The 16,946-nt window shown below is 39.3% G+C and overlaps 1 protein-coding gene across 3 annotated transcripts in view; it reads right to left on the bottom strand.

The window, feature by feature from the left end:
* The window catches only part of CCDC65 (coiled-coil domain containing 65), a 31,080-nt gene extending 14,509 nt beyond the window's left edge, over nucleotides 1–16,571 (bottom strand). Inside the window, exons 1-2 of one of the 3 annotated variants that reach the window (XM_036891641.2) lie at nucleotides 16,196–16,571; nucleotides 15,475–15,642 (exon numbers count right to left, since the gene is read on the bottom strand). In XM_036891641.2, the coding sequence (XP_036747536.2) occupies nucleotides 15,475–15,642; nucleotides 16,196–16,327 (300 nt within the window). In that variant the 5' untranslated portion in view covers nucleotides 16,328–16,571. The remainder of the gene's footprint in view (nucleotides 1–15,474; nucleotides 15,643–16,195) is intronic. The other 2 variants (XM_036891629.2, XM_057486536.1) reach the window with 2 other exon arrangements.
* Between the last annotated feature and the right edge of the window lie 375 nt (nucleotides 16,572–16,946).

The raw sequence follows: 16,946 nt of genomic DNA, 5'->3' as shown, positions 1-16,946 counted from the left end.
GGTTGAACTAGTTTACATTCCTACCAGCAGTGTAGGAGGGTTCCCCTTTCTTCACATCCTCACCAACATTTGTTGTTTGTCTCTTGGATGTTGGCCACCCTAACTGGTGTGAGGTGATATCTCATTGTGGTTTTAATTTGCATTTCTCTGATGATTAGCAATGTGGAGCATCTTTTCATGTGCCTGTTGGCCATCTGAATTTCTTCCTTGGAGAAGTGTCTGTTCAGTTCGTCTGCCCATTTTTTAATTGGATTATTTGCTTTTTGTTTGTTGAGATGCATGAGCTCATTATATAATTTGGATGTCAACCCCTTATCAGATATGTCATTTATGAATATATTCTCCCATACTGTAGGATGTCTTTTTGTTCTATTGATGGTATCCTTTGCTGTACAGAAGCTTTTTAGTTTGATATAGTCCCACTTGTTCATTTTTGCTTTTGTTTCCCTTGCCCGGGGAGATATGTTCATGAAGAAGTTGCTCATGTTTATGTCCAAAAGATTTTTGCCTATATTTTTTTCTAAGAGTTTTATGGTTTCATGACTTACATTCATGTCTTTGATCCATTTTGAGTTTACTTTTGTGTGTATGGGGTTAAACAATGATCCAGTTTCATTCTCGTACATGTAGCTGTCCAGTTCTGCCAACACTCCTCCTCCATTCTTTATATATTAGGTATCATATTCTGTACTCTTTGTCTATCCCTTGACTGACTTTGGGGATAGTTGATTTAATGTTGCATTTGCTTAGTAATTAATTTCTTTGCTGTGGTTTCATTTTCTCTGGTGATAGCTATTTAGCCTTAGGAACACTTCCATCTATAGCAGTTCCTCCAAAATATACTGTAGAGGCGGTTTATGGGAGGTAACTTTTTTCAAGTTTTGCTTATCTGGAAATTGTTTAATCTCTCCTTCAAATTTAAATGATAATCTTGCTCGGTAGAGTATTCTTGGTTTGAAGCCCTTATGTTTCATTGCATTAAATAGGTCATGCCACTCCCTTCTGGCCTGCAAGGTTTTTGTTGAGAAATCTGATGATAGCCTGATGGGTTTTTCTTTGTATGTGACTTTTTTTCTTTCTCTGGTTGCTTTTAATATTCTGTTCTTATCCTTGATCTTTGTCACTTTAATTATTATATGTCTTGATGTTGTCTTGCTTGGGTCTCTTGTGTTGGGAGATCTTTGCAGCTCCATGGCCTGAGAGGCTATCGCCTTCCCCAGCTTGGGGAAGTTTTCAGCAATTACATCCTCAAAGACACTTTCTATCCCTTTTCTCTCTCTTCATCTTCTGGTGCTCTTAAAATGTGAATATTGTTCCATTTGGATTGGTCACACAGTTGTCTCAATATTCTTTCATTCCTAGAGATCCTTTTTTCTGTCTGTGCCTCAGCTTCTTTGTATTCTTGTTCTCTAATTCCTGTTTCATTTATCGTTTCCTCTATTTCATCTAATCTGCTTTTAAATCCCTCCATTGTATTTTTCATTTTGGATACTGTATTTTTCAAAGTTTCTATCTCTTTCTTGAATTCCTCCCTGAGGTCTTGAATATTTTTCTGTAGCTCCATGAGCATGTTTATGATTTTTATTTTAAAATCTCTTTCAGGAAGATTGGTGAGTCCAGTTTCACTTGCCCCTCTTTCTGGTGTTTGTGGGATTTGGGGTTGAACCAGGTTCTTTTGACGTTTCGTATTTGTAGGTGACACCCACTAGTGCCCAGAAGCTCTACTATTGGAGCTGATCAGCCCCTAGAGCGATGTTGGGGGTCACAGGTGAGCGATGCTGGTGCCTGCTAGGGGGAAAGAGCTCTTTCTTGCTTCCCAGCTGCAGTGGTTGCCTCCACAGCCAGGGCCAGTGGGCCGAGTCTGCAAGGAGAAGCCTCTATGCTATGCCCCTGTAGCTGCTGTAGGTGGGGCTGCCCTCTGGCTGGCCTGGTACAATGGCTGGGGCAGCAGATCTGTGAGCTAGTGCTGGCTGGGAGGAAGGAGCAGCAGGCTACCTATCATGGTGGGGGGTCTTTGGAGTTGTGTGGCCAGCCAGTGGGATAGAGCCCTGAAGCTCCCAAAAGTTTCCAATCTGCTGGGCTGAGTGTGCTGGGCTGATTTTGTCCACCTGTCCTTTCTCCAGCAGCAAGTTGTGTGCAGCTCTTGCCCTTTTAGCAGCCCTGTCTCTGTTGGGAGGTCTCTCAGAGTGCCTGCCTTTCTTTTGTCCCAGAGTGGCCAGTTGTGGGTATCTGTTCTCTACAGGTGGCTGGAATCTCAGTCTCTCTGAGTATTCTGCCTGTCTTAATTATCCAACCCCACTAATCTTCAGAGCACCATGTAATTTAGGTTCATGTTCCCAGAGCAAATATCCAGGGCTGGGTATTCAGCAGTCCTAGGCATCTAACCCTCCCCTGTCCATTTCTCTTCCTCCTGCTGGTGAGGTGGGGTAGGGGAAAGGCTTGGGTCCCTCAGGATCACAGCTTTGCTGCTTTATCCTTTTCCATGAGGTGTTCTCTTTCCCCATATGTAGGCAGTCTGTTGCAATCTTCTTACCTGTTGCTCTTTCAGGATTAGTTGTATTCGCTGTGTTTTCATATCATATGTGGTTTTGGGAGGAGGTTTCTGTCTCACTTCTCAGGCCTCCATCTTTAAGCCAATCGAGTTGGCTACTTCCTTTTTCAAATATTTAATGTATTGAAACCAAGGACCTTCAACCAAGAATCCTCTACCCAGCAAAATTATTCAAATTTGAAGCAGGGATTAAACAATTCCCATATAAATGAAGGCTTAGGGAATTTATAACAATTAACAGCATTATAGGACATGTTAAAGAGATTGCTGTAGATGGAAATGTTCCTAATGCTAAATCGTTTTCACTAGTGAAAATAAACCCACAGTAAAGTTAGTAGACCAGTTAATTACTAAGAAGTATGAAATTAAAACATAAGTGGTAAAACCAACTATACACAAAATCAGTCAAGGGATACACAAAAAGTGCAGATTATAACATCTAATACATGAAGTGTGGAGGAGAAAGAAGAAAAAACCTATTTTTAGACTGTGCCTGAAAAAGAGCAATCATCAACTTATAGACTGTTATATACTCAGGAAGCTATCCTTGAAACTTACTGTAACCACAAACCTAAAGCCTATAATAGGTACACAAAAAATTAAAAAAGAGGAATCCAATCATGACACTAAAGAAAACCATAAAATAACAAGAGCATAAGAGAGGAAGAAAGGAATAGAGAGGAGCTATAAAAACAACCAGAAAACAATTAATAAAATGGCAGTAAGTACATACCAATCAATAATTACCTTAAATGTAAATAGACTGAACGCACCAATAGAAAGACAGAGTGGCAAAATGGATAAAGAAACAAGACCCACCTATATGCTCCTTACAAAAGACTCATTTCGGACCCATATACATACAGAGACTAAAAGTGAAGGGATGGAAAAGGATATTTCATGAAAGGGAGAAAAAAGCAGGAGAAGCAGTACTTATATCAGGCAAAGTAGACTTCAAAACAAAGAAAGTAACACAAGACAAAGAAGGACATTATATAATGATAAAGGGGTCAGTCCAAAAAGAAGATATAACCATTATAAATATCTATGCACCCAAAACAGGAGCATGTAAATATGTGAAACAAATAATAACAGAATTAAAGGGAGAAATAGAATGCAACTCATTCATATTAGGAGACTTGAACACACTACTCACATAATAGATCAACCAGACAGAAAATAAACAAGGAAACAGAGGCACTGAACAATACATTAGATCAGATGGACCTAACACATATCTACAGAACATTCCACCCAAAAGCAGCAGGATACACATTTTTCTCAAGTTTACATGGAACATTCTCCAGAATAAATTACTTACTAGGCCACAAAAGAGCATCAATAAATTAGAAAAGATTGAAATTATATCAAGCATTTTCTCAGACCACAATGGTATGAAGCTAGAAATAAATTACACAAAGAAAACAAAAAAAGCCTATAAACACATGGAGGTCAACCAACATGCTTCTAAATAGTCAATAGATCAATGAACAAATTAAAAGAGAAATCAAGCAATACATGGAGAAAAATGAAAACGAAAATACAACAGTCCAATATTTGTGGGACACTGCAAAAGTGGTACTAAGAAGGAAGTACACAGCAATACAGGTCTACCTCAAGAAACAAGAACAATCCCAAATAAACAGTCTAAACTCATAATGAAAGAAACTAGAAAAAGAACAAATGAAACCCAAAGTTAGAAGGAGGGACATCATAAAGACCACAGCAGATAAATAATACAGAGAATAATAAAACAATAGAAAAAAGTCAGTGAAACCAAGAGTTGGTGCTTTGAGAAAATAACAAAATAAATACCCACCTAGCTAGACTTATCAAGAAAAAACTGTACAGAAATAAACAAAATCAGAAACAAAGAAGGAATAGTCACAACAGATACGACAAAAGTACAAAGAATTATTAGAGAAAAATATGAAAAATTACATGCCAACAAACTGAACAACCTAGAAGAAATGGACAACTTCCTAAAAAAATACAACCTTCCAAGACTGACCCAGAAAGAAACAGAAAATTTGAACAGACCAATTACCAGCACTAAGATTGAAGTGGTAATCAAAAACTCCCAACAAAGTCCAGGAACAGATAGTTTCACAGCTGAATTCTACCAAATATTTAAAGAAGAGCTAATACCCATCCTTCTTAAAGTTTTCCAAGAAGTAGAAGAGGAAGGAATACTTCCAAACTCATTCTATGAGGCCAGCATCACTCTAATACCAAAACCAGGCAAAGACACTACAAAAAAAAAGAAAATTATAGACTAATATCCCTGATGAACATAGATGCAAAAATACTTCACAAAATATTAGCAAACTGAATTAAAAAATACATCAAAGGGGTCATCCATCATGACCAAGTGGGATTTATTCCAGGGATGCAAGGATGGCATAATATTCATAAGACAATCCATATCATATACCACATTAACAAAAAGAAGGATAAAACCACATGATCATCTCAATAGATGTTGAAAAAACATTTGACAAAACTCAACATCCCTTCATGATAAAAGCTCTCAACAAAATGGGTATAGAGGGCATGTACCTCAACATAATAAAGGCCATATATGACAAACCCACAGCTAATATCATACTTAATGGAGAAAAGCTGAAAGCTTTTCCTTTAAGATCAGGAGCAGACAAGGATGTCCACTCTCACCACTTTTATTCAACATAGTACTGGATGGAGGTCCTAGCCATGGCAATCAGACAAGAAAGATAAATAAAAGGCATCCAGATTGGTAAGGAAGAAGTTAAACTGTCAGTATTTGCAGATTACACGATATACATAAAAGGCCCTGGGGACTCCACCAAGAGACTGTTAGAACTAATGACTGGATTCAGCAAAGTTGTGAGATACAAAATTAGTGTGCAGACGTCTGTTGCCTTCCTGTATACTAGCAATGAGCTGGCGGAGGGGGAAATTGGGAAGGTGATTCCATTTGCAGTTGCATCAACGGGAATAAAATGCCTGGGAGTGAACCTAGCCAGGGAGGTGAGGGAACGCTACTCTGAGAATTGTGAGACACTCATGAGGGAGGTTGAAGAAGACACAAATGAATGGAAATCTATTTCATGGATGTTCCTGGATGGAAAGATTAGTATTGTCAAAGTGGCCATTCTGCCCAGGGCAACTTGAAGATTCTGTACAATCCCTATCAGGGTACCAGTGGCATTTTGTGGTGAACTGGAACAAATAATCCTGGGATTCATATGGAGCTGTGGGAGATGCCGAATAGCCGAGGCAATCCTGAGAGAGAAGAGCAGGGTGGGGGCATTACTCTCCCTGACTTTGGGTCACACTGCAGGGATGCAACAATCAAAATAGTGTGGTGCTGGTGCAGGAACGGACATATGGATCCATGGAAGAGAATGGAGAGCCTGGATGTAGACCCATGCATATGTGGTCAATTGATATACAATAGGGGAGCCATGGATGTACAGTGGGGAGAAGACAGCCTCTTTGATGGCTGGTGTTGGGAGGACTGGACAGCTATGTATTGAAGGGTGAAGCTGGATTACTGTCTAACTCCATGCATGGAGGTAAACTCATAATGGATCAAGGACCTGAATATAAGGCATGAGGCCATGAAACTCTTACAAGAAAACATAGGCAAAAATCTCTTGGATGTAAGTATGATCAATTTTTTCCTGGACACATCTCCTCAAGCAAGGGAAACAAAGTCAGGGATGAACAGGTGTGACTACATCATATCCAAGGGCTTCCGTACAGTGGAGGACACCTTTAGGAGAATGAGGGCAGGGGCAGCCTGAAATACATGGGAGAATATATTCATAAACAGTTTATCTGAAGGGGGGTTAATATCTGGAGCATGTAGAGAGCTCATACACCTCAACACCAAAAGGCCAAATAACCCAATTAAAAAATGGGTGGAAGACCTGGGCAGACATTTCTCCAAGGAAGAAATACAGATAGCCACCAGGCACATGTGGGGGTGCTCGGCATCACTAATCATGAGGAAGGTGCAGGTCAGGGCCACAATGGTATATCACCTCATACCAGCTGGAATGGTTGCTATCCAGGGGACAAACAGTGGTGGAGAGGTGGGATCCCTCCTGCACTTTGGTGGGAATGTGGATTGGTGCAGCCACTGTGGAGGGCAGTGTGGAGGGTCCTCAAACGGCTCGAATGGAAGTGCCATTCAACCAGTAATTCCACTTCTGGGAATCTACTCAAAGAAAACAGAATCCCTGATTCAAAAAGATGTGTTCATCCCTGTGTTTGTTTGTTTGTTTCTGAGGTGTGTGTGTGTGTATATATATATATATATATTTATTTATTTTGTTATCATTAATCTACAATTACATGACAAACATTATGTTTACTGGGGTCCACCCTTCACCAAGTCCCCCCCACAAACCGCATCACAGTTACTGTCCATCAGCGTAGTAAGATGTTGTAGAATCACTACTTGTCTTCTCTGTGTTGCACAGCTCTCCCCAAACCTCCCCCCTACATTATACATGCTAATCATATTGTTTCATTGTATTCCATTATGACCTTTATAGAATTTGATACAAACCAGACTAACCCAGACATCCTGCCCTGAGAAGGAATTGGGGGAGATAGACCTAACCAATCTCACAGAAAAAGAATTCAAAATAAAGGTCATAACCATGCTGATGGAGCTGCAGAGAAATATGCAAGAGCAAAGGATGAAGTCTGGAGGGAGATTACAGAAATGAAACAATCTCTGGAAGGACTTAAGAGCAGCCTGGATGAGGTGCAAGAGGCCATCAATGGAATAGAAATCAGAGAACAGGAACACAGAGAAGCTGACACAGAGAGAGATAAAAGGATCTCCAGGAATGAAACAATATTAAGAGAACTGTGTGACCAATCCAAAAGGAAAAATATCTGCATTATAGGGTTACCAGAAGAAAAACAGAGTGAAAAGGGATAGAAAGTGTCTTTGAAGAAATAATTGCTGAAAACTTCCCCAAACTGAGGGAGGAAACAGTAGCTCAGACCACAGAAGTACACCGAACTCCCAACAGAAGGGACCCAAGGAGGACAACACCATGACACATAATAATTAAAATGGCAAAGATCAAGGACAAGGACAGAGTTTTAAAGACAGCTAGAGAGAGGAAAAAGGTCACCTACAAAGGAAAACCCATCAGGCTAACATCAGACTTCTCAACAGAAACCTTACAGGCCGGAAGAGAATGGCATGATATATTTAATGCAATGAAACAGAAAGGCCTTGAACCAAGAATACTGTATCCAGCACGATTATCATTTAAATATGAAGGAGGGATTAAACAATTCCCAGACAAGCAAAAGTTGAGGGAATTTGTCCCCCACAAACCACCTCTACAGGGTATGTTAGAGGGACTGCTCTAGATCAGAGCACTCCTAAGGCTAAATAGATGTCACCAGAAAAAATAAAATCACAGCAAAGAAAGCAGACCAACCAAATACTAACTAAAGGCAAAAAAATAAAATCAACTACCCATAAAAGCAGTCAAAGAAAACACAAAAGAGCACAGAATAAAACACCCAACATATAAAGAATGGAGGAGGAGGAATAAGAAGGGAGAGAAATAAAGAATCATCAGACAGTATTTATAATAGCTCAATCAGCGAGTTAAGTTAGACAGTAAGATACTAAACAAGCTAACCTTGAACCTTTGGTAACCACGAATCTAAAGCCTGCAATGGCAATAAGTACATATCTTTCAATAATCACCCTAAATGTAAATGGACTGAATGTACCAATCAAAAGACACAGAGTAATAGAATGGATAAAAAAGCAAGACCCATCTATATGCTGCTTACAAGAGACTCACCTCAAACCCAAAGACATGCACAGACTAAAAGTCAAGGGATGGAAAAAGATATTTCATGCAAACAACAGGGAGATAAAAGCAGGAGTTCAGTACTAGTATCAGACAAAATAGACTTCAAAACAAAGAAAGTAACAAGAGATAAAGAAGGACATTACATAATGATAAAGGGCTCAGTCCAACAAGAGGATATAACCATTATAAATATATATGCACCCAACACAGGAGCACCAACATATGTGAAACAAATACTAACAGAACTAAAGGAGGAAATAGAATGCAATGTATTCATTTTAGGAGACTTCAACACACCACTCACTCCAAAGGATAGATCCACCAGACAGAAAATAAGTAAGGACACGGAGGCACTGAACAACACACTAGAACAAACGGACCTAACAGACATTTATAGGTCTTTGCATCCAAAAGCAACAGGATACACATTCTTCTCAAGTGCACATGGAACATTCTCCAGAATAGACCACATACTAGGCCACAAAAAGAACATCAGTAAATTCCAAAAGATTGAAATTCTACCAACTAACTTTTCAGACCACAAAGGTATAAAACTAGAAATTGTACAAAGAAAAAAAAAGGCTCACAAACACATGGAGGCTTAACAACATGCTCCTAAATAATCAATGGATCAACGAACAAATTAAAATTGAGATCAAGGAATATATGGAAACAAATGACAACAACAACACAAAGCCCCAACTTCTGTGGGACGCAGCGAAAGCAATCTTAAGAGGAAAGTATATAGCACTCCAGGCATACTTAAAGAAGGAAGAACAATCCCAAATGAATGGTCTAACGTCACAATTATCGAAATTGGAAAAAGAAGAACAAATGAGGCCTAAAGTCAGCAGAAGGAGGGACATAATAAAGATCAGAGAAGAAATAAATAAAATTGAGAAGAATAAAACATTAGAAAAAATCAATGAAACCAAGAGCTGATTCTTTGAGAAAATAAACAAAATAGATAAGCCTCTAGCCAGACTTATTAAGAGAAAAAGAGAATCAATACACATCAACAGAATAAGAAACGAGAAAGGAAATGTCACAACGGCCCCAACAGAAATACAAAGAATTATTAGAGACTACTGTGAAAACCTATATGCTAAGAAGCTGGAAAACCTAGAAGAAATGAACAACATCCTAGAAAAATACAACCTTCCAAGACTGACCAAGGAAGAAACACAAAACCTAAACAAACCAATTACCAGCAAAGAAATTGAAGCGGTAATCAAAAAACTATCCAAGAGCAAAACCCCCGGACCAGATGGATTTACCTCGGAATTTTATCAGACACACAGAGAAGACATAATACCCATTCTCCTTAAAGTTTTACAAAAAATAGAAGAGGAGGGAATACTCCCAAACTCATTCTATGAAGCCAACATCACCCTAATAGCAAAGCCAGGCAAACACCCCACCAAAAAAGAAAACTACAGACCAATATCCCTGATGAACGTAGATGCAAAAATACTCAACAAAATATTAGCAAACCAAATTCAAAAATACATCAAAAGGATCATACACCATGACCAAGTGGGATTCATCCCAGGGATGCAAGGATGGTACAACATTCAAAAATCCATCAACATCATCCACCACATCAACAAAAAGGAGGAGAAAAACCACATGGTCATCTCCATAGATGCTGAAAAAGCATTCGACAAAATTCAACATCCATTCATGATAAAAACTCTCAACAAAATGGGTATAGAGGGCAAGTACCTCAACATACTAAAGGCCATATATGATAAACCCACAGCCAACATCATACTGAACAGCGAGAAGCTGAAAGCTTTTCCTCTGAGATTGGGAACAAGACAGGGATGCCCACTCTCCCCACTGTTATTCAACATAGTACTGGAGGTCCTAGCCATGGCAATTAGACAAAACAAGGAAATACAAGGAATCCAAATTGGTAAAGAAGAAGTTAAACTGTCACTATTTGCAGATGACATGATATTGTACATAAAAAACCCTAAAGACTCCACTCCAAAACTAGTAGAACTGATACCGGAATACAGCAAAGTTGCAGGATACAAAACTAACACGCAGAAATCTGTGGGTTTCCTATACACTAACAATGAACTAATAGAAAGAGAAATCAGGAAAACAATTCCATTCACAATTGCTTCAAAAAGAATAAAATACTTAGGAATAAACCTTACCAAGGAAGTGAAAGACCTATACCCTGAAAACTATAAGACACTCTTAAGAGAAATTAAAGAGGACACTAACAAATGGAAACTCATCCTGTGCTCTTGGCTAGGAAGAATTAATATAGTCAAAATGGCCATCCTGCCCAAAGCAATATACAGATTTGATGCAATCCCTATCAAATTACCAACAACATTCTTCAATGAACTACAACAAATAGTTCAAAAATTCATATGGAAACACCAAGGATCCCGAATAGCCAAAGCAATCCTGAGAAGGAAGAATAAAGTGGGAGGGGGGGTCTCGCTCCCCAACTTCAATCTGTACTACAAAGCCACAGTAATCAAGACAGTTTGGTACTGGTACAAGAACATAGCCACAGACCAGTGGAACAGAGTAGAGACCCCAGATATTAACAAAAACATACATGGTCGATTAATATATGATAAAGGAGCCATGGACATACAGTGGGGAAATGACAGTCTTCAAAAGATGGTGCTGGCAAAACTGGACAGCTACATGTAAGAGAATGAAACTGGATCACTGTCTAACCCCATACACAAAAGTAAGTTTGAAATGGATCAAAGACCTGAATGTAAGTCACGAAACCATAAAACTCTTAGAAAAAAACATAGGCAAAAATCTCTTGGACATAAACATGAGCGACTTCTTCATGAACATATCACCCCGGGCAAAGGAAACAAAGGCAAAAATGAACAAGTGGGACTATATCAAGCTAAAAAGCTTCTGTACAGCAAAGGACACCATCAATAGAACAAAAAGGTACCCTACAGTATGGGAGAATATATTCATAAATGACAGACCCAATAAAGGGTTGACATCCAAAATATATAAAGAGCTCATGCACCGCTACAAACAAAAAGCAAATAATCCAATTAAAAAATGGGCAGAGGAGCTGAACAGTTCTCCAAAGAAGAAATTTAGATGGCCAACAGACACATGAAAAGATGCTCCACATCGCTTGTCATCAGAGAAATGCAAATTAAAACCACAATGAGATATCACCTCACACCAGTAAGGATCACCACCATCCAAAAGACAAACAACAACAAATGTTGGTGAGGTTGTGGAGAAAGGGGAACTCTCCTACACTGCTGGTGGGAATGTAAATTAGTTCAACCATTGTGGAAAGCAGTATGTAGGTTCCTCAAAAAGCTCAAAATAGAAATACCATTTGACCCAAGAATTCCACTCCTAGGAATTTATCCTAAGAATGCAGCAGCACAGTTTGAAAAAGACAGATGCACCCCTATGTTTATCGCAGCACTATTTACAATAGCCAAGAAATGGAAGCAACCTAAGTGTCCATCAATAGATGAATGGATAAAGAAGATGTGGTACATATACACAATGGAATATTATTCAGCCATAAGAAGAAAACAAATCCTACCATTTGCAACAACATGGATGGAGCTAGAGGGTATTATGCACAGTGAAATAAGCCAGGTGGAGAAAGACAAGTACCAAATGATTTCACTCATATGTGGAGTATAAGAACAAAGAAAAACTGAAGGAACAAAACAGTAGCAGAATCACAGAACCCAAGAATGGACTAACGGTTACCAAAGGGAAAGGGACTGGGCAGGAGGAGTGGGAAGGGATGGATAAGGGCAGGGAAAAAGAAAGGGGGCCTTACGATAAGGATGTATAATGTGGGGGTGGCATAGGGAGGCATGTGCAACACAGAGAAGACAAGTAGTGAGTCTATAGCACCTTACTACACTGATGGACAGTGACTGTAATGGGGTTTGTTGGGGGGGGACTTGGTGAAGGGGGGAGTCTAGTAACCATAATGTTCTTCATGTAATTGCAGATTAATGATAATAAAATAAATAAAATAAAAAAAGTATAAAATACCTAGGAAGAACCTAACCGAGAAAGTGAAAGACCTATACCCTGAAAACTATAAGACACTCTTAACAGAAATTAAAGAGGACACTAATAAATGGAAACTCATCCCGTGCTCTTGGCTAAGAAGAATTAATATCGTCAAAATGGCCATCCTGCCCAAAGCAATATACAGATTCGATGCAATCCCTATCAAACTACCAACAGCATTCTCCAATGAACTGGAACAAATAGTTCAAAAATTCATATGGAAACACCAAAGACCCCGAATAGCTAAAGCAATCCTGAGAAGGAAGAATAAAGTGGGGGGAATCTCACTCCCCAACTTCAAGCTCTACTACAAAGCCACAGTATTCAAGACAATTTGGTACTGGCACAAGAATAGAGCCACAGACCAATGGAACAGAATAGAGACTCCAAATATTAACCCAAACATATATGGTCAACTAATATACGATAAAGGAGCCATGGACATACAATGGGGAAATGACAGTCCCTTCAACAGATGGTGCTGGCAAAACTGGACAGCTACATGTAAGAGAATGAAACTGGATCACTGTCTAACCCCATACACAAAAGTAAGTTTGAAATGGATCAAAGACCTGAATGTAAGTCACGAAACCATAAAACTCTTAGAAAAAAACATAGACAAAAATCTCTTGGGCATAAACATGAGTGACTTCTTCATGAACATATCTCCCCGGGCAAGGGAAAAAATATCAAAAATGGACAAGTGGGACTACATCAAGCTGAAAAGCTTCTCTACAGCAAAGGACACCATCAATAGAACAAAAAGGTACTCTACAGTATGGGAGAATATATTCATAAATGACAGATCCGATAAAGGGTTGACATCCAAAATATATAAAGAGCTCACGCACCGCAACAAACAAAAAGCAAATAATCCAATTAAAAAAATGGGCAGAGGAGCTGAACAGACAGTTCTCCAAAGAAGAAATTCAGATGGCCAACAGACACATGAAAAGATGCTCCACACTGCTAGTTATCAGAGAAATGCAAATTAAAACCACAATGAGATATCACCTCACACCAGTAAGGATTGCCACCATGCAAAAGACAAACAACAACAAATGTTGGCGAGGTTGTGGAGAAAGGGAAACCCTCCTACACTGCTGGTGAGAATGTAAATTAGTTCAACTACTATGGAAAGCAGTATGGAGGTTCCTCAAAAAGCTCAAAATAGAAATACCGTTTGACCCAGGAATTCCACTCCTAGGAATTTATCCTAAGAATGCAGCAGCCCAGTTTGAAAAAGACATATGCACCCCTATGTTTATTGCAGCACTATTTACAATAGCCAAGAAATGGAAGCAACCTAAGTGTCCATTAGTAGGTGAATGGATAAAGAAGATGTGGTACATATACACAATGGAATATTATTCAGCCATAAGAAGAAAACAAAATCCTACCATTTGCAACAACACGGATGGAGCTAGAGGGTATTATGCTCAGTGAAATAAGCCAGGCGGAGAAAGACAAATACCAAATGATTTCACTCATATGTGGAGTATAAGAACAACTAAAAACTGAAGGAACAAAACAGCAGCAGAATCACAGAACCCAAGAATGGACCAACAATTACCAAAGGGAAAAGGACTGGGGAGAATGGGAGGGAAGGGAGGGATAAGGGCAGGGGACAAAGAAAGGGGGTATTATGATTAGCATGTATAACGCTGAGGGGGGCATGGGGAACGCTGTGTAACACAGAGAAGACAAGTAGTGATTCTACAACATCTTACTACACTGATGGACAGTGACTGTAATGGGGTTTGTGGGGGGGACTTGGTGAAGGGGGGACCCTAGTAAAAATAATGTTCTTCATGTAATTGTAGATTAATGATAACAACAACAACAACAACAACAACAAAAAGCAAAACAGAATGAGCAAAACAGCAGTAGACTCATAGACATAGACAGTGAGAAGTGAGTTACCATGGAGGTGGGGGGGCAGGGGGAGGGGGGGAAAAGGGCACAAAAATTTTCAGTCATAATATAAGTTTTTCACAGGGATAGTAGTACAGCATGAAGAATATAGCCAATGACTCTATAACATCTTTCTATGGTGACAGATAGTAGCCACACTAGAAGTGGTGAGGATTTAATAATATGGGTAACTGTTGAACCACTGTGTTGTGTATTTGAAACAAACATAAGATTTTATATCAACTATACTTTCAAAGAAGCAAAGAAATCACAAATGCATGATTGAGAAAACATGATACTTAGTGAAAGAACTATATCCATCTTAGAACTGAACGGTTCTAGGGAAACTAACTTGATTAAATAGCTATGTAGACTCATACATATTCCTTTAAAAGGCACTATTCATTTTGTTTGTATGTCTTTGTACATTTATTTCTATCATGTACTTTCCCAGAAAGAAAAAATTAAGAAGTTAACAAAACAGAGATATTACCTGCTTTCTCTAATCACACTTCAATAAAAATTAAGGAAATACATATAAAAATGACAAAAAACATAACAGAAATTAAGAAATGCACTTCTAGATAACCTTTGGATCAAAGAGTACATCAAAGATAAGTTATAAACTATTTATTAAGCAATGAAAAGGATACTTAACACCAAAACTTATGGGGCATTTGAAAGCTGAATGTAGAAGGAAATATTTGCCTTTAAATAAGTTTATTATTAAATAAGAAAAAAAAAAAACAGAACTCAGTCTTCATTTTAAGAAATCAGGAAAGTAACAAAGTTCCTGTAACGCTAACATTTAAAAAACCTAAATACTAAAACCAATGAAACCAAGCAAAAATACGAGAAAGAATACATACATAAATAAATCGGTTCTTTGAAAACAAATAAATTATAGGATCTGATTAAGGGAAAGCAAAACTATACACAATAAGACATGAGAAAGGAGAAATACAACGTATTCAATAAAGATTAAAAGAATTATGAGAATATTACTGGCAATTCTTTAACAACAAATAAACTTAAAAAAAAAACAGGCCCATTCTATTAAGAGACGAGACCAAGGCAGCCATGTTGAAGTGTTTCCTTGGATAGAAGGCCTACCTTGATGACACTGTCCTTGCAGTCCACAACTCGTTCAAATGTTTGGCGGAGGATCTCAATGTCCTTATGAAGCTCTCTGGTCTTGACTTCCCTAAGGACAGTTCTCCATTGTGTGTTAATCTTATTAAGGTTCAGAGCACTATTGTGCTCCTCCTTGGCCAGCTTATCCTATGTGAAGGAATAAATACACCCAAGGAGGTCAGGACCAAAAGTCCTGATACAGTATAACAAACAAGATCACAGTTTGTCGGCTAACACAGTACCCTTTATCTTTTCTGCAAGACCAAAGCTCTTGATGGCTAACACCAGGGAGTTCCTGTTCTTGTTTTGGGAGGGTCCTGATGTAAGACAGGCAACAGCCCAAAGGCGTTTTAGGGAGGGTAAGGGTGAGAATTTCCTTCAGAGAGAAGGCGTTAGAGCAGGATGTTGTTAGTGACCCATTTCCAGGGAGAACATTAGAATTTCAGACAGCTTGGGCAGCAGATACCATCTACTGTCCCAGTTATGAGGCTCAGTTGTGACTCCATACGACCTGCCCCCTTCCATGCTTCACAGAGAGCTGCCCCTCCCCCCAAACAGTGTAACTCAAAATCTAAGTATATCCGGGTCTCAAGATTTGCAGAGGAAGGGAGGCCAGCATGAAAATGAGGCTGCCATAATGGCAGGGTCAAGGCCGCAGGGGTGGGTAGGTTGGGCAGGGAGTAATGCAGAAAGCCATTACCTTCAAGAACTGGCTCAGGAGCCTCTCTTTCTTCTTGGCCATCTCCTCCTCTGCCAGCAACTTCTGCTGAAACAAAAGCAGTTGCTCCTCATCGGAGAGGGGCGTCTTGGCCTTCTTCCCTTTCTTGGGCATAGCTGAGTAGGAGACTGGATATCTGGGCAAGTATCCTCGGACTGCCTCTGCCGGCTGTAGACGGGAAAGGAGGAAACCGTCCCCAAAATGGGGCCTTCTGGAACTGCACCTGGACGGTAGTGGGACCTTAGATCTCAGTCTTCAGGTAAGAAAGAGGCTGGAATTGCAGGGAATTTGGATCTCCAGCCGAAAGACGCATCTCCGTCTCCTAGCAACGAGGATCCGGCTAAACTCTCGCTTTGAAAGGCAAGAAGTCCTGACTTGGCGCGCCCTCTGCCGGCTGGAGGACCGCAGTCACTTTTTAAAGGGGTCGTTTTACCTCTCAAAACCCTAACCTCACTGAAACGTTTAAAACCTTTTTGGGGGGGTTGTTTTTCAGAGAATACCCATATTTAAGAATACAGATAACTTTTTGGAAAGAGTATGGAGAAATGGGAACCCTTTTAAACTGCCAATGGGAATGTAAAATGGTACAGTCACTTTGGAAAACAGGTTGGCAGTCTCTTAAAATGTTAAACATAAATTTACCAGCAATTTCACTATTAGATGTCGGTCTAAGAAAAATGGAAATGTATCCACACAGACTTGCACAGGAATGTTCTTAGCAGCATTACTCATA

Source organism: Manis pentadactyla, chromosome 10 (assembly GCF_030020395.1).
Source record: "Manis pentadactyla isolate mManPen7 chromosome 10, mManPen7.hap1, whole genome shotgun sequence".
In the NCBI taxonomy this organism is placed as follows: domain Eukaryota; kingdom Metazoa; phylum Chordata; class Mammalia; order Pholidota; family Manidae; genus Manis; species Manis pentadactyla.
This window is presented reverse-complemented; position numbering and strand designations above follow the sequence as displayed.